This window comes from Littorina saxatilis, linkage group LG15, assembly GCF_037325665.1.
Source record: "Littorina saxatilis isolate snail1 linkage group LG15, US_GU_Lsax_2.0, whole genome shotgun sequence".
In the NCBI taxonomy this organism is placed as follows: Eukaryota; Metazoa; Mollusca; class Gastropoda; order Littorinimorpha; family Littorinidae; genus Littorina; species Littorina saxatilis.
Window position 1 is genome coordinate 14,320,066 of NC_090259.1, and position 19,461 is coordinate 14,339,526.

The following is a 19,461-nucleotide window of genomic DNA, read 5'->3' on the forward strand; positions in this document are numbered from 1 at the left end:
CTTCTTGTCAATTTCACTGCCTGTGCATCGAGCGGTGGACTGACGATGCTATGAGTATACGCTCTTGCTGTAAAAATGCAGTGAGTTCAGTTTCATTCTGTTAGTTCGGCAGCTTGACTAAATGTAATTTCGCCTTACGCGACTTGTTATTTATTTTAATTGTTGTAAAGGGCAGGGACCTATATTTAGATCTATGCAAAGGGTTATGTATGCGTATCAGTATATTTTAAATCGGTCTCTGTGTCCGAGTCTTTACGCCAGTGTGTGACTTATCTCTGCTTACAGTTGGCTATGAGTGTAAATAAATCGGTTGTTTCAATTAAGTCATTTTGGTGCCCAGTAGGACTTGTGATCCGAAGGTCAAGGGTTTGAATCTGGGCCGGGCCGCACACAGCCCGGGTCATCTTTATATTGAGACTCGGTGACAAAATCAAAATTCCACCCCAGTGTCACCACTGTGGCATGTGCATCTTAAGACCTTGGTCATTCTGCAATAAATTGCACACACACACACACACACGCACACTCACACACACATCCTTTGATCAACTTTTTTTTTTACCACAGTGAGAATCAAAGAAAAATGTATGCATTTCATCAGATTTATTCAGTATATATATTAGAAGAGAAAAAGTTTTAAAAAAACACACAATGTATGCAACAAAAACAAGAACACGGATTTTCATAAACCCTTTAAAAGTCATGCATCTATATATATATATGACTTGTGTCTGTTTGTCTGTGTGTTTGTGTATCTGTCTGTGTATTTGTGTGTTTGTGTATTTGTGTATTCGCCATGCACGGCCAAAGTTCTCGATGGATCTGCTTCAAATTTGGTGGGCATATTCAGGTAGACCCGGGACACGACACAACCTGGTCGATATTTCAACACGTGCTCTCAGCGCGGAACCGATTTTGGTTCCACCTCAGCTATTTTGGTTCCACCTCAGCTTACTACTATTTTTAGAATGTCACTGCGCTGTCCACTGCGCTGAGCGTCTTCGGATATTCCCGGCGTTCTGTTACTGTTACTATTTTTAGAAGGTCAACGCAGTGTACAGAACGTAAATTGGACCCGTAAATTATCCTCACTGTAAAAGTGCAAAGGTCGAATCAATTTACAGCCACGCGAAAAATACACTGTCATCTATCTCTCTATACATACGGCTTCTCTGTGTTTTTGTGTGTGTGTGTGTGTGTGTCTCTCTCTCTATATGAGCAACACCTGTGCATTGTTCAGTTCTGTTTGTGATGTGGTCTGGCGGCTTTTGTGTAATTTTATGTACTGGCCTTCCTTTGAGAAGCCCTAACTTGCTCAGTCCTGTTTGAGTGGAGTTCGCCTCCAAAGGTGATTAACACGGTTACATTCGTCGACAAGGATGGGACTCGATATGGTCAGGAATGGCATTATGGCCACTGAATCATTTTCGTGCTGTTCCCAATCCACGAATCTGGGAGGGACCTAAGCTTGGCGGGTCCATTGTTCGGACCCGGCGAAGCTCTAAGTACTTCTTCCCGGCGAAGCCGGCTACCCGGCGAAGCGGGTATTCATTCTAGTATAATATATATACACACCATGATGCTGTTGAATAATTGTCATATGAATGATACAGAAAAATTGAAAGACTTTTTTTAACAACGAACTCTCTTGCACCCAGTGTCTTTTTCCAAAACTATAGAGATATGCATACAGGTTTTCTAGTCTGAAACAGGCTGAATACCGAGTTATAATCCTGATGAAGTCATGTTTGTGCATGCATGTCTTTCGACAGTCATACATGTATCAAAATGCTCAAACACACAGACATGAGCACACATGACACTGAAATACACAAACAGACACCAATAGACTGGTCTGGGTGGCCGAGTGGTAAACGCACTTGCCTCGGAAGCGAGAGGTTGCGAGTTCGACCCTGGGTCAGGACGTTAGCAATCCCCCCCCCCCCCCCCCCCTGTCCTAACCTAGGTGGTGGGTTCAAGTGCTAGTCTTTCGGATGAGACGAAAAACCGAAGTCCCTTCGGGTACACTACATTGGGGTGTGCACGTTAAAGATCCCACGATTGACAAAAGGGTCTTTCCTGGCAAAATTGTATAGGCATAGATAAAAATGTCCACCAAATACCCGTGTGACTTGGAATAAAGGCCGTGAAAGGTGAATGCTCGCCCTAATAGGCTTGAGGTTTGCTGGCTGATGTGAATGCGTGATATATTGTGTAAAAAATTCCATCTCACACGGCAGAAATTAATATTTAAAGCGCTTAGAGAACGTCAAGCGCTATATAAATCTCCCCATACAGACAGTCATGCAAACACACACACACACACAGGCGTGCACCTGTGACTATCTTACAACAGCTGCAAGCAATTAACTGTCCAGTGAAGCAAGTTCCCTAATTTCTTTTAAATAGATCGACCGACCGCTTGTGTCCGAGGAACACTAGGCTCCGGGCGGGTAGCCTGCAGGTGGTATTACACAATGTGCCGCCTACCTGACTCTGTATCTCAGGGGAAGCGGGGAAGTTTCGAGTGCATGGGTGTCATTTCTTTGATACGGGTGAATCAGAGAAGCTGTCAGCTGGGCTGGAATTAAGGTTTTAGTGTATTCCAGCACTTAGTTCAAAGAAAAAATGAATTGACACAAAACACAAATCGATCGGCAACATAAACTACAAACACTAGACTGGACAATAAAAACAGAGTTAGAACTGCTTTACTCTTATTTACCAAAACGAAATGCAAATTAAGATTACAGTGGAATGTACCGGCCCCCCTTTTAACTTCAGATCCCCCAATTTATAAGACTCCTCTCTTTATAAGACCCTCTTTTCTGGGACTTTTTGTTCAGTCTTTGTAAATTTACCCCCATTTTAAAACTCCCTCCTTTTTAAGACTTGATTTTTTCAGATTTGTGGAGGTCTCAAAAGGGAGGTAACCACTGTACCAGCTCTGTTTTAGTCTTCTCTTCCACACAAAATGTACACTGGTGACAGTTCGCCCTAGATAAGGTACATTTAAATTATATATTGCTCTTGATCCTGCTCTTGCAGATGATAGCTCTTAATACCTGTAACTACACTTGTTGAACACATTAATTAGACACCTTAAATAGTAGTACCACTGACTGAGCTGACACTTTCTCACAGCAGGGGGAGAAACATAAAAGGAAGCCCATGTGAATTACAAAAATTATTACATAATTATACAGTATATTAATATTGTACAGTCATGCAACCTGGAATCGGCTTATCATTATTCATGAACTCCTTCAAGAAAACGTACAGCGCGATCAAATTAACGATGAGCTGTCCGACAATATGAGATTCTGAGGACTTTCAGAACAGCCTTAATGTACATTAAACAGAAGAAACAATATGTCCTTCCAAAAACAAATCACTTTGCAGCATATAACCTTTTAAATAACATATATCATATCTTTTGCAGCATACCCTGCCAAACAATAAAATGAGCACAAGAATGAGTCTATTTACACAGCATATCCAGGTTTTAATTAACCTCTTCACAGAAGCATGCATATGTGGGAATGTGTAAGTGGAGCATATAAGAATGCCCATGTGTGAATGTGTAAGTGGAGCGTATAAGAATGTGTAAGTGGAGCGTGGTCGAATGTCCTTGTGTGAATGGGTAAGTTGAGCGTATAAGAATGTCCATGTGTGCGATGTGTAAGTGAGACATGGATGTGTTCATGACTGAATGCGTAAGCACAATGCAAGGAATGGTCAGAAAGGTATGAGGGAGGTGTGTTTATAACCTGCCCTGTTATATAGTGCTATATGTCTTATGTAAAAACAATGTCCTGTTTGTATTATTGTTATGTACCACGCCTGAATTTCTCTATGAGATAATAAAGTATTCTTATTCTTATTCTTATTCTTATATATATATATATCTGAGTGACACCCGGTAGAATTCTCAACATTTAACACTTTACAAAGAGGACAGCTGGTAATTCAGGTTTGTAGCTCCAACCTGCCAAACAATCAATAAAATACTTCTCAAGATTTGTATTCACTTGAGACTCAGAAATCAGATCACATTTTCATCTCATTATCATTTATCAACTGACACATGACTGAGTCATACGGACATGTTTGTTTGTTTGTTTTTGCTTAACGCCCAGCCGACCACGAAGGGCCATATCAGGGCGGTGCTGCTTTGACATACAACATGCGCCACACACAAGACAGAAGTCGCAGCACAGGCTTCATGTCTCACCCAGTCACATTATTCTGACACCGGACCAATCAGTCCTAGCACTAACCCCATAATGCCAGACGCCAGGCGGAGCAGCCACTAGATTGCCAATTTTAAAGTCTTAGGTATGACCCGGCCGGGGTTCGAACCCACGACCTCCCGATCACGGGGCGGACGCCTTACCACTTGGCCAACTGTGCCGGTAGTTATACGGACATCAATATTTAGGAAATCATTGTCGGATAAAGAAGACCAACACTTTCTCACTCATACAAACTTTTTTTGATGTGAAATTAAAGTGGAGTAAAATAAATCTTGCAAACAACGATCCTGAAGAACATTTGGTGATGCATGAGTTGAGAGAAAACAAAAATGTAAGGAAACAACAGAAGAACGGATGTGCTTTATCCAAAGATGATTACAGTCAATCTGGGTTGGATTTGATTGGCATTAACTAAACATATATAGTGTGACAATCACAGATATTTTTATCATTTAATTTGTTGCTTCGGTAATATGAAGATAATAGCTTATTACCTGAAAATCTTCTTTTTACCATCTTCACTACAATTTCAGACAAGAGTACAGAATCATCAATTTCAGCTTCCAAGAACCTCTTTCCTTCATCTCATACACGTGAATGTGTGTCACAGATAAAAGTAGGAAACAACACATCTTGATTATAGTGTATCACCATGCAGTTTACACGTTCAGAAGCCTGGACAAACACTGGTCGGTATCCATGTCACACCCTACTGGGACCCTCTAAAGTTTCGATGAGGGGGTCCTTGGCCTCCCTAACCATTTGAATTGGGTTTCCCGGGACCCACAAGGAAGTTAACATTGAAAGAAGCCACAGTTAGCTTCTTTCAATGTTAACTGACAAAAACTGTAATCATGTATCACAATATTGGATCGGCTTTGGTATGTGCTTGTGACAAAAACTAGTCCAGGAATTTTTCTCGTATTTTTTTCCACTGACCGTTAACTGCTCGTATTCTGGACGATCATGCGTACAAAATACAGCAAAATTGTATGGGTTCCTGGGTCTGTATACACTATATTACAAGTCTGTCCAGGCGTGTACAAATAATAAGAGCATACAATATCCTTCATCATGAGCAACTGCTGATGACTCTTCTCAAAAATTCATATATAAAGGTGCGAGTCAAGGTCTCCACTGTCAAAGGGAATGAACTCTTCTTCCCCAAAGTGTGGCATCGGTGACTGTGCCCCACAAGCGGCGCTCATGATAGGATCGCCCAGGCCCATCAGTGGATTGGGTGCAGCCGTATTCAACAGACCTTGCGGACAACCAGACATGCCAGAGGGGTCCGATGGAGCAGAGAAAGACATTGGAGTTCCAGAACCATCTCCAAAAGACGCCATCGCCTGGTCTGGAAATGTCAGAAAAGGGGACCTGTCATCAGGCAACCCTGCTACGTTCGGGTAAGCTGGAAAAATGCCAGGGCTACTCATAGAATCTGGGGTGGGGAGATGCGAAGAAGTGATGGATGATGGTGTAGAAATGTCGGGACTACCCATACCAACCCCTCCTGGGCTCATGGTGGCTTGAGCGGTAAAGGAAATGTCGTGCGTGGACGACATCGCTGAGTTGGGTGAAACTGCGTTCTGAAAAGTTGTAGAAATGCCAGGGCTTCCGGTACAAACTCCTGGGGCGGCAAGAGAGACATCGTGCAGCTGATCCAGCGGATGTGGCTGTGTGTTCATAGTGTGGTCTGGCCATGGCACCTGCTGAGAACAAATGAGTAGAAACACAGTGAAATACGCTCTCTCTCCATGTTGCCAGCATGCGCACAAGTTTGTGTATTGTGCAGATAATAAAGCATTCATACAGCAGAACACCCTTTTTTCTCAATCTTGACCCCTGCGGCTTATTGAAGGGAAGCGCCCTATGTGTTGTTAAAATAGAAATCCCTGGCCAAGTTTCATCTCAGACATCAAAGATACGTACGCCTGAGTACCAGTCAAACAACGTGTGATATTGCATGTCTCAGCTACTGGTACTATCCTGGCCAAGTGTTTTCTCAAGACATCAAAGAGACCGCCCCATAGGTTAAACTGGGTCACTGACCCCGGTGCAGGGGGTGCTACCCTGGCCAAGTTTCCTCTCAAGACATCAAAAAGACCGACCCCCATAGATAAACTGGGTCATTGACCCCGGGGAAGAAGGTCCTGTCTGTAAACAAGGCCACCCAGCTGTCACAAAGGACCTGCCTATGATCTCACCGCATACTAGTGTTTCTTCTCAGACATGAAAGGAGACCGACCCTAGTCTCATAGATCATAGATAAAACTCGGTCATTGACCCCGGTGCAGGGAAAGTTTCCTCTCTCAGATATATGAAAGGGGAACCACTTCTCATAGCTAAAACTGGGTCATTGACCCCCGGGGTAGAAGGTCCTGTCTGTAAACAAGGCCACCCAGCTATCACACACTGACACAAATATTTGCACTCTGTATTCTTCCTTTGATGTGCGGCTTATAGACTGGAAGCGCCTAATGTAATGTTTTTTCTCAATTTTACCTCAAAAGTGGGGGTTGCGCCCTATATAACGATGCGCCTTATAGTCCTGAAAGTAGGGTATTCCATTTTCACACACACACACACCCACACACACACACACACACACACACCACACACACACACACACACACCCACACACACACCCACACCCACACACACACCCACACACACACACACACACACCACACCCACACACCCACCCACACACACACACACCCACACACACAAACACATACCTGGTTCGTCACTGCAGCTTGCTGAGCCAATGTTTGGTCTTGGTCCTTCGCCTCATCCATATTGTCATCCTGGGCCCTCTCAGTGGTCGGAAACTGTTCACCGCCATGCTGGTTTGTGGTCAGTTCCGCAGGTACTGTGAGGGGTATGTTGGGTGATGACGCGCTGCCCTCCTGCCCCGGTCTGTGATTCTCTGCCTGAGGCTCCTGCTGGTCAGACCTTGAGGTCATAACAGGTGGTAGTAAGAATGGGTTTTCATTGCAAGCATATCCACAGAAGACGTCAAAATTTGGACTACAAGTAATAATAAATAATACTAATGGAACATTTATAGATGCGCTTCGATCTCCACAGCTCCAAGCGCTTTACAAGTTCAATCAAAACACAACACGATATAATACAACTAATACAATTTGTAAGGCAGTGCAAGCTAGCTAAGCAAGGTCATGCAAGCAATGCAATGCAATATGTTGTAATGGAATGCAATGCAATATAATGCAGTGCAAGCTAGCTAAGCAAGGTCATGCAATGCAATGTAATATGTTATAATGGAATGCAATGCAATGTTTGTAATGCAGTGCAAGCTAGCTAAGCAAGGTCATGCAATGCAATGTAATATGTTATAATGGAATGCAATGCAATGTTTGTAATGCAGTGCAACCTAGCTAAGCAAGGTCAAGCAATGCAATGTAATATGTTATAATGGAATGCAATGCAATTTTTGTAATGCAGTGCAAGCTAGCTAAGCAATGTGATGCAGTGCAAGCTAGCTAAGCAAGGTCAAGCAATGCAATGCAATAGGTTGTAATGGAATGCAATGCAATGTTCGTAATGCAGTGCAAGCTAGCTAAGCAATGTGATGCAGTGCAAGCTAGCTAAGCAAGATCAAGCAATGCAAATTGCAATAGGTTGTAATGGAATGCAATGCAATGTTCATAATGCAGTGCAAGCTAGCCAAGCAAGGTCAAGTAATGCAATGCAATATGTTGTAATGGAATGCAATGCAATGTAATAGGTTGTAATAGAATGCAATGCAATGCGATAGCTTGTAATGGAATGCAATGCAATGTTCGTAATGCAGTGCAAGCTAGCTAAGCAAGGTCAAGCAATGCAATGCAATAGGTTGTAATGGAATGCAATACAATGCAATAGGTTGTAATGGAATGGAATGCAATGCTATAGGTTGTAATGGAATGCAATGCAATGCAATAGGTTGTAATGGAATGCAATGCAATAGGTTGTAATGGAATGCAATGCAATAGGTTGTAATGGAATGCAATGCAATGTTTGTAATGCAGTGCAAGCTAGCTAAGCAAGGTCAAGTAATGCAATGCAATAGGTTGTAATGGAATGCAATGCAATGTCCGTAATGCAGTGCAATAGGTTGTAATGGAATGCAAGGCAATGTCCGTAATGCAGTGCAAGCTAGCTAAGCAAGGTCAAGCAATGCAATGCAATAGGTTGTAATGGAATGCAATGCAATGTCCGTAATGCAGTGCAAGCTAGCTAAGCAAGGTCAAGCAATGCAATGCAATAGGTTGTAATGGAATGCAATGCAATGTCCGTAATGCAGTGCAAGCTAGCTAAGCAAGGTCAAGCAATGCAATGCAATAGGTTGTAATGGAATGCAATGCAATGTCCGTAATGCAGTGCAAGCTAGCTAAGCAAGGTCAAGCAATGCAATGCAATAGGTTGTAATGGAATGCAATGCAATGTAATGCAGTGCAACACAACTGGTTGTGCAAGAAAATAGACAAACTCTGGAAATACCTCTTTTGGGTTTGTATGGGTTGTGAAAGTGTGAATGTATACTTTTGCTTTTAGTAGAGCGGGGATGTAGCTCAGTCGGTAGCGCGCTGGATTTGTATCCAGTTGGCCGCTGTCAGCGTGAGTTCGTCCCCACGTTCGGCGAGAGATTTATTTCTCAGAGTCAACTTTGTGTGCAGACTCTCCTCGGTGTCCGAACACCCCCGTGTGTACACGCAACCACAAGACCAAGTGCGCACGAAAAAGAACCTGTAATCCATGTCAGAGTTCGGTGGGTTATAGAAACACGAAAATACCCAGCATGCTTCCTCCGAAAACGGCGTATGGTTGCCTAAATGGCGGGGTAAAAAACGGTCATACACATAAAATTCCACTCGTGCAAAAAACACGAGTGTACGTGGGAGTTTCAGCCCACGAACGCAGAAGAAGAAGAAGCTTTTAGTGAGGCAAACTTTCCACACGTGCTCCTTGTGCACGTATTTCAGAAATACCCCTCGCTTGTGACTGGCATTTGTCACGTTGGATCTGGGAAAGCTTGACTCAATAACGTCAAGAGTATTGACACTTTTTCACAACCCATTCAAACCAAACAGATTTATTCACCTGTTAATCACTTAATGCAAGGCAAAATACAAATTACATAAAGTATACTTTTGACTAACTTGTTCAGTTCTTATCAATATATTGAAATGTGCGTTGACAGCTAGATATGAAGAAAAAAAACCACAAAAACATTTGTTTCAGGCAAACACAAACGAGCAATAGTATTATTCAAATACTCACTCAACATCCAGGCAGAATTTTTTATAGCGCTCCATGGAATTTACTCTTTCTGAAACACAAACACACACACACTTGATCATAGAGTATTTTAACCATTTTCATTATAGTTGTTTGCTTTTTCCTGTCCAGACAGTCTAGTCGGAAAAACATATACAGACAAAACAGAGCTAAACATACTAAGAAAGAGAGAGAGAGAGAGAGAGAGATAGAGAGAGAGAAAAGAGTAAAACTAGATATCTTAATTGAACTATATGGTCATTTCAGCAACTTTACCCAATAAAATATTTCCTAGCAACATCACTGCATGCCCACGTAAATCTGCAGTTTGTTTGTTCATGGGGTGAAACTCCCACGGCTTTTACGTGTATGACCGTTTTTTCCACGCCATTTAGGCAGCCATACGCCGTTTTCGGAGGAAGCATGCTGGGTATTTTCGTGTTTCTATAACCCACCAAACTCTGACATGGATTACAGGATCTTTTTCGTGCGCACTTGGTCTTGTGCTTGCGTGTACACACGGGGGTGTTCGGACACCGAGGAGAGTCTGCACACAAAGTTGACTCTGAGAAATAAATCTCTCGCCGAACGTGGGGACGAACTCACGCTGACAGCGGCCAACTGGATACAAATCCAGCGCGCTACCGACTGAGCTACATCCCCGCCCTGACTGAGCTACATCCCCGCCCTGACTGGGCTACATCCCCGCCCTGACTGAGCTACATCCCCGCCCTGACTGGGCTACATCCCCGCCCTGACTGGGCTACATCCCCGCCCTGACTGGGCTACATCCCCGCCCTGACTGGGCTACATCCCCGCCCTGACTGAGCTACATCCCCGCCCTGACTGGGCTACATCCCCGCCCTGACTGAGCTACATCCCTGCCCTGACTGGGCTACATCCCCGCCCTGACTGAGCTACATCCCCGCCCTGACTGGGCTACATCCCCGCCCTGACTGAGCTACATCCCCGCCCTGACTGAGCTACATCCCTGCCCTGACTGGGCTACATCCCCGCCCTGACTGAGCTACATCCCCGCCCCGCCACTGCAGTTGTGGTGCACAAATGCACAGCTGTTTATAATACACGAAGGAATTAAACTGTCCATGGGTTGTTCTCTGGAGTTGCATGGTACTACCACAGAAGGTCATTGGATTGAAATAATAAGTTTGACAGTTGTATTTGTTAGTACGCTTCTTTGTGTGTGTCTGAATTTGGCTTGATGATGTTAAAGCTTTTAAATGATATTTTTATTACAAAAATAAAGTTTTGTGTATTCGTAATTTGGGCGAATACATCAAATTGAGATGCCAAAATGGCGGGTATAATTTGTGACATGCTGTTGGATGAAGCAATAACTCTGTCGTGCGGAATGAAAGAAACACAAAAAAGCCCATGAACAGTTCATAACTTATCATAAATGCATGCATGTTCAGTAGAATGAGTACTGTTTACAGAAGATCAACACAATCTAAAATATTAACCATAGTTGTATGTGGTCAACTTCGTAACGTGTCGTTTAACAGCAGCCCAAACTTCATTTGCACAACACAGACCTACTCATCACAAACGCTGTCACTACTTTACCACACTTCGTAACACGCGTCGGCGTGTAGAACGCAAGAAAAAAAGCAGATATTTGGTTTCCCCTTTTACCTGTTACGAAGTTATCGTTGCTTGTCTTGTTATTTCAATCAAAATGATTTGGTAGCCAACTTCTTTTGTACTAAACTCAGGGGTGGGACTCTCTTGTGATGAAAAAAGAGGAAATCCCTTTTTTCCAGGGGGGTTCGGGGGCATGCTCCCCCGATTTTGTTTTAAATGGTACTGTATTAAAATCTGTGCAATCTGCCGCATTTTGAGACTAAAATTCAACTCGTTTGGATCAGATAAAAAAGACATTCTCCTCACCTCCCCCCCCCCCCCCCCCCCCCCCCCCCCCAAACATAAAAAAACACTTTCCCACAACAATGGTAACATTGTAATGGTGCATTTACGTAATGAACCATGTATCCATAATCCAATTCTGGCAATAGTATGATCCAAGTGATGCCCCAATGCATTGAGGCTCAACATGACTTTGGTTATCAGGAGTTTTCAGTCAACACAATTTAACTCTCAAGCCTCCAGTGTTCTGTTCCATCTTCATTTCTCTCTATATCATTCAGTCAACAAGTTATACATTTTTATACTGTCATGAAATGGGACGCGAAAAAATAGATTACTCCAGCGGAATTCGTAAGTTGTGTCATCGGAAATCTGCGGATTCGCGGAAAAGTCCCACCCCTGTAAACTACACAGCATTCTTGCGGAAGGATATCTATGCACCCGTTGTACCGTTGCGTGGTAATGTCGCCACTAGCAGACTGTTTGAAGTTTCATTTCTTATCTCAGCCTGCCGCGTTGCTCATGTTACGAAGTTACTTCAACCATTCATTGCTGCGCTAATGGTAATATTTTTTTCCAGTTCACAAAATAGCTTTATTTTTGCATTTTTATGCTCACAATGTCCTGAAGATCATGTGAACACATTGTTGATGAATTTGAAGTTACAGTAGTTCTATGTTTTACTCCCATGTCACAGTTTGGTACCCAGCTCCAGAGAACATTACCCCAATAAACAAGAAGGGCAAAGCCCATACGACTCACATGCTTGACCTTGACCTTTACATGACCTTGACCTTCAGGGTCAAGGTCAAATAACTAAACCCAGCAATGACATACACTAAGAACTGCTTTACACATTTTTCCTACCAAAATACATGTGACCTTGACCCAAGGTCAAGGTCATCCAAGGTCATGCAACACAAAGCTGTTAATTCAAGACATAGGAAGTACAATGGTGCTTATTGGCTCTTTCTACCATGAGATATGGTCACTTTTAGTGGTTCACTACCTTATTTTGGTCACATTTCATAAGGGTCAAAGTGACCTTGACCTTGATCATATGTGACCAAATGTGTCTCATGATGAAAGCATAACATGTGCCCCACATAATTTTTAAGTTTGAAACAGTTATCTTCCATAGTTCAGGGTCAAGGTCACTTCAAAATATGTATACAATCCAACTTTGAAGAGCTCCTGTGACCTTGACCTTGAAGCAAGGTAAACCAAACTGGTATCAAAAGATGGGACTTACTTTGCCCTATATATCATATATAGATGAGGTATTGAATCTCAAAAACTTCAGAGAAAATGGGAAAAATGTGAAAAATAGCTGTTTTTTAGACAACATTTATGGCCCCTGCGACCTTGACCTTGAAGCAAGGTCAAGATGCTATGTATGTTTTTTGGGGCCTTGTCATCATACACCATCTTGCCAAATTTGGTACTGATAGACTGAATACTGTCCAAGAAATATCCAACGTTAAAGTTTTCCGGACGGACGTCGGGATGGACGTCCGGACGGGGGGGACGGACGGACGGACGACTCGGGTGAGTACATAGACTCACTTTTGCTTCGCATGTGAGTCAAAAAGTGAGTGCAGGCATATGAAAATATATGGAATATGGAAGAAATTCTCTTTAATAAAGTCACAATTGCACTTACTTGTTGGTTGTCGGGGGTACTCCTTTTTCACGTCACTGACGGTCACATTTTTACCAAGCAGCACTTTACAAACGTTGGCCTGGAAATCAACCAGTCAATCAGTGAGTCAATCAATCAATCAATCAACCAACCACCTGCCAATCATTAATGTGCTTTGGTTGTGAATCAATCAAGTAATCAATCAAGCCAGCAACCCCGTCGCGATATAACCTTGAATGGTTGAAAACGACGTTAAACACCAAATAAAGAAAGAAAGAAGCCAGCAACCAATCATTGCAACCATGCAATCAGTTGTCGCCTGAATGTTTTTCAGGCATGAATCGAAAATTTTAATAATATAAATTTTCATTTGATTAATATACTTACCCAATTCACATATATACTGATAGCAATTTACTTCAGTTTAGTGCTAGGACGCTGAAAACTACGCTCACCCTCAGGTAAGGGGGGGGAAGTAACCCTAAAAATAGAAAGGCATTGACGGTCACATGACAACGTCAGGTCAAGGCTACCTCCCAGCATGCTATGCGCACGCGTGCTCTCGCCGCCTGCATGTTTGTAGTCATTCGCTCGAAGCGCCCTCTTATTTTTAGGGGAACTAAAGCGGGGCAGGCGGGAGGGACTTCACTAATGTGAATTGGGTAAGTATATTAATCAAATGAAAATTTATTATTAAAATTTTCGATTAAATTACATATCTTATCCCAATTCACATATAGCAGATTGCTAATTAAGGTGGTGGGATGCTCACCTATGAGCTAGGCAACAATTGCCCTGCTGCTACCATCGCTAGTAGAGCCTTGGTACCGTCCTGCCGCGCACTGGAAATGTCGCTCAGGTAAAAGTTGATAAAAACATCCTCAGATCTCCAGTAGGCAGAATCAAGGACTTCAGATAATCTTCCTGATCTTAGCACAGCTAAGGAGGATGCCCAGGCTCTTGCCTCGTGCGTCCTTGCCGACGTTAGAGGGAGAACTGACTGCCCCCCCCCCCCCCTTTCTTTCTGTGCCACCACTCATACGCCTGTCTGATCAGTGTTGAGATCCATTTAGAAAGAGTTACCTTAGATATGTCTTTATGCCTAGCCCTGTTCAGAGATAGGAACAAGTCGCGTAAGGCGAAATTACTACATTTAGTCAAGCTGTGGAACTCACAGAATGAAACTGTGAACGCACTGCATTTTTTCACAATGACCGTAGTCCGCCGCTAGTGCAAAAGGCAGTGAAAGTGACGAGCCTGTTCAGCGCTGTAGCGGTTGCGCTGCGCTGCATAGCACGCTTTACTGTACCTCTCTTCGTTTTAACTTTCTGAGCGTGTTTTTAATCCAAACATATCGTATCTATATGTTTTTGGAATCAGGAACCGACAAGGAATAAGATGAAATTGTTTTTAAAACGATTTCGAAAATTTAATTTTAATCATAATTTTTATATTTTTAATTTTCAGAGCTTGTTTTTAATCCGAATATAACATATCTATATGTTTTTGGAATCAGAACATGATAAAGAATAAAATAAAAGTAATTTTGGATCGTTTTATAAAAAAATAATTTTAATTACAATTTTGAGATTTTTAATGACCAAAGTCATTAAGGCGGGAGTATACACCTGAGGCCATATTTCAAAGTGGTTAGACAGTTTTAAAGGTTTGTTTTTATGTTAGTTCAGTGTTTTGTTTATCAGGAAAAAAACAAAATGAATAGAGCTTGTCGCGCAAAATTTTGAGATAGCGACTGAAGTTTGAGCATTAGGTATGAGATTTTTTCACGCAAACCCTACTGAAGAATTTGTGATATTGTATTGTGAATATGTCAACAAAAAAACAATCGGATGATCACAAACTGAAGAAGAGGAATAGGGAAGCAAAATAGAACATCAAACATAGTGATTTTGCAGGTGAATTTGGAGAAAAAAACCTTATGTATCCATTTTTGAAGCCCAATTTGAAGCATGGAACACAGTCAAACATAAATTAAAAGTGTTAAAGTGGTTACAGTGTTCAGAAATAGTGTTAAATAACAAGTTGGGTTATCCCTCTTCACAAATTTTAAAAGAAATACACCTCTTGTCGCGCAAAATTTTGAACTGTGATGCTTTTACTACCCCCACCCCCTACTCATTTTTCAGAAAAGAGTGCATATATCTTCCAAATAGACAAGCAAGGTAGTCAGATGATCAAAACTTAAGAACAGAAATAGGGAAGCAAAATAGAACATGCAACATAGTGATTTAACTGGTGAATTCAGAAAAAAAACACTTTTTTACTCATTTTATTAGCTGAATTTAAAGCTTGGAAGACAGAAATAAATAAATTAAAAGTGCAAAACTGGTTACAGTGTTCAAAAATAGTGTTAGATACCAAGTTGAGTTATCCCTCTTCATCACAGTAAAAAGAAACGCACCTCTTGTTGTGCAAAATCTTGAACTGTGATGCTTTTACTTCCCCCACCCCCTACCCATTTTTCAGAAAAGAGTGCATATTATCTTCCAAATAGAAAAGCAAGGTAGTCAGATGATCAAAAACTTCAGAACAGAAATAGGGAAGCAAAATAGAACATCCAACATAGTGATTTAACTGTTGAATTCAGAAAAAAACCACCCTTTTTACTCATTTTATTAGCTGAATTTAAAGCTTGGAAGACAGAAAAAAAATTAAAAGTGCTAATGTGGTTACAGTGTTCAGAAATAGTGTTAGATACCAAGTTCAGTTATCCCTCTTCATCACAGTTAAAAGAAACACACCTCTTGTCGCGCAAAATCTTGAACTTTGATGCTTTTATTACCCCCACCCCATACCTATTTTTCAGAAAAGAGTGCATATTATCTTACAAATAGGAAAGCAAGGTAATCAGATGATCAAAAACTTAAGAAGATAAATAGGGAAGCAAAATAGAATATCCAACATAGTGATTTAACTGTTGAATTAAAAAAACACCTTTTTTTCTCATTTTTGAAGCTGAATTAAAAGTTTGGAAGACAGAAAAAATAAATCAAAAGTGCTAAAGTGGTTACAATGGTTACAGTGTTCAGAAATAGTGTTAGATACCAAGTTGAGTTTTCGCTCTTTATCACAGTTAAAAGAAACACACCTCTTGTCGCGCACAATCTTGAACTGTGATCCTTTTACTACCCCCGCCCCCTACCCATTTGAACACAAAAGAGTGCATATTCTCTTCCAATTAGAAAAATAAGTAATTTTAAGCAACTGGACATTTTCAAAATACATATTTTCTGTCAGTCCAAGGATTGCTTAGTCCATTAAAAACAAACAGACTAGGATTTAGCACACCCATTTTAAGAAAAAGTTAACATGATAATTGATATATCAGACTTTTTTATGCAATTACTACTGAAGATTCCAGACCAGGTAAAACAATCTTTTTATATCCTTTGTCGCATTTTTAATTTTTGTTTATAAATCTATCTATAGCGAGTCTTGTCTCTTTGTGTCATTTAGTTATTTTCAAGAATTCTATCCTGGCAAAAAAAAAAAAAAAATCCCTACCTACCTACCCTATTTTGTTTACCCATGTTATTAGAAACAGACAATTTATTTTTATTGGCCTAAAGATCTTGAAACATAATGTTTTAATAGAGAAATAACAAGTACAGCCCTTAGCTGTGTCACTCGAATTTCTTTGTCAGGCTGAAACTTAGCTGTTGCGTTGAAGTCTGCTGTGTGTGTCTGGGTCCAAAGCAACTTTCACATTCTCATCTACACATTCTCATCTACACACTCACATTACTCACACAATTATACAATTCTACCCACAGAGGCGTTCGGGGATGGGGGTCTCGCACTCGGGCGAATCACACCACAAAATACAAAGTATAACATACACAGATTTTTCTATTGAACCCAAAAGCAAATTAAATCATGAATAAATCAATCAAGCAAAACTTCCACACAATGACACACTCACTCTCGGTTCACACTGCGCTCTGGGCGTGCACACTTGGCAGCACGTACGTATACCGTTCCGACGCCGTTTGTCTTCCTGCAAGTCCAGCACAGGCACACGCTTGTCCAAGAATCACAATAATCCTCGTGAATGTCACAGCAGGCATAGTAAGGTTACGTAGAAAAGTCCAAAAGGGTGCGTTAATGGTGGTAATCCGGCACACACACACACACACACACACACACACACACACACACACACACACACACACACACACACACACACACACACTGACTGTGACAAATGGATTTGTACATAATTCAGTATTGGATGGTTTAAACAAATGTGTACAGATTGGCTTGCCATACTTGTAGTATCACGGCTTGACTGCGTGACCTATTTTTGTAAGGCGTACCTCCATTGGCTGCTGTGGCCAATGGGAGAAAAAGAGGTTAGCTTTGTGGGGTGTGAAGAGTAGAGCGTGCCTGACAGTCGCAGAGGACAGACATGTTTTGACTGATGTCTCAGCGTTGGGCTATAACGCTGCTCACCGAACACTGAGGTCGAACACCGTAAGACTTGTGTTGCGGACGAACCATGAGTGGTTCTATGCTGTAAAGATACAGCACCCCGGTCGGAGTGAGGGATGGCACCACTCGACAGCGGGAGAGAGAGAGACGGGCATCCCCTCCTTAGCGCTACGTATCGTTGATTGAGAGCGCAGGGTTGTAACAGCGCTGGAGTACTGGGAACTGGTGGAGCCGCACCCCATAGCCACCACGAGCGGTATTTCGTCGTGGGTGGTATGGATCCCGGGTATGTACCCGTTTAAGTTTGTGGAGTCACTGTATGTGTGAACTGCCACCGAAGGAACATAATCATAAGTTTGTGGAGTCACTGAATGTGTGAACTGCCACCGAAGAACCATAATCGTCGAGAAGATTGTGTGAGACGTAGACGTCGTCAACTAAGTATTACGTGACAAGTGATGTGCGTAAACTGTGACACTGTGTTAAGCAGGAACCCTAAACGTTAGAGGAACTGTGTGAAACGAAGAACTTCATCTAACGTGAGACAGTTAGTCTCCGACGTGTGTTAAGATATTATTCTTCTTATATATGAATGCAAGTGATTTGTAGAATGCATGAGGAATAACATATTTGTATTATTGTGTTGATGTTGCATTACAGGTGCGAGGGCAAAGGGCATTGAGAGTGTTTAGTCTTTGTGCTTTGTTTGAGTGTTGTGTGTGAGTAACAGTTAGTTAGTAAACAGAGCAGAACACGCATATTTTCTATACACACAGACACTTACCTAAAAATTCATCCGTAACACTGACACACACACACACACACACACACACACACACACACTGACACACACTCACTGACACACACACACACACACACACACTCCGGTTGGCTAAGTTACCTGATAAATAATGTAGCCTGTAGATTTAACGGGGAGACTGATCAGACAGGAAGAGTAATACTTTCACATTTCCGATGTTCAGCGATAAACTTGTTTTCTTCGAGAGTTTGATCTTTGTGCGATTCTGGCGCGTTGTCACCAAGAACGTTAAAAAAACACAGGATATCATCATGATGCCTCTCTACAAAAACCAGGTCTAGGAACTCTTCATCTAAAGTCAGTCAGTATTAACCTCCTCAACACAATCCTCATCTTGTCCCATAGTGATTTCTGCCGCCAAAGAACATGTGGTTCTCAACTCAAAAGACCGATTTGTCGTCTTCCGGCATTGCGAAATTCAGATCTACCCCAACTACGTGCATTGATCTGAGCAATAAAATGTAGATGCGATAATCTGCAAACATCTCTTCAACACAATCTGCATCTTGTCCCATCGTGATTTCTGTCAGCAAAGAACATGTGGTTCTCAACTCACAAGACCAATTTGTCATCTTCCAGTGTGAAATTCTGATCTGCCCCAAGTACGTGCAATAAAATGTAGAAGCGATAATCTGAAAAAAATCTTTTCGCGTGAACGCTGCCACGTTGTCATCAGTCCGATGTCTTTTATCCAGAGCAGGGACGAACACACTTTTTCATCAGCAGTTTGTTATGTTTATCCGCAGACTGCTTTCCATTACTTGTCTGTTTTAGATTGACTCGTATGGTTCTTCAGCCAGGCAAGAAGTGCTTGTTTGACACGTTCTCACGCACGACATGTCGTAAATGCAAGTTCTAACGATTGTTTTTATTGCACTGATAGAGAATGTCGATAGCTGTAAACTTCTGCCATTTCCTAATGTTTATTTCATTATTTTGCATATGGATATGGCTAATAAGTGGATAATCTGTTACGACACGAAACGCGTTCTAAATCCGGGAAGGGAGGCTACTCCAGCGTACTTTCAGGTGTATCCTACTGCCTTAACCCCTTCACTGCCACAGTATAACAGCATTTTGGTATTGCTGTCCGACTTTTGGCCGCCATTTTGAATGTT

The 19,461-nt window shown here is 41.9% G+C and overlaps 1 protein-coding gene across 2 annotated transcripts in view; it reads right to left on the reverse strand.

The window, feature by feature from the left end:
• Positions 1–1,197: 1,197 nt before the first annotated feature.
• The window catches only part of LOC138948638 (signal transducer and activator of transcription 4-like), a 54,745-nt gene continuing 36,481 nt past the window's right edge, over positions 1,198–19,461 (reverse strand). The window contains exons 15-18 of one of the 2 annotated variants that reach the window (XM_070320208.1): positions 13,093–13,171; positions 9,546–9,594; positions 6,998–7,214; positions 1,198–5,965 (exon numbers count right to left, since the gene is read on the reverse strand). In XM_070320208.1, coding sequence (XP_070176309.1) covers positions 5,363–5,965; positions 6,998–7,214; positions 9,546–9,594; positions 13,093–13,171 — 948 coding nt within the window. In that variant the 3' untranslated portion in view covers positions 1,198–5,362. Of the gene's footprint in view, positions 5,969–6,997; positions 7,215–9,545; positions 9,595–13,092; positions 13,172–19,461 lie in introns of both variants that reach the window. The other variant, XM_070320207.1, reaches the window with a different exon arrangement.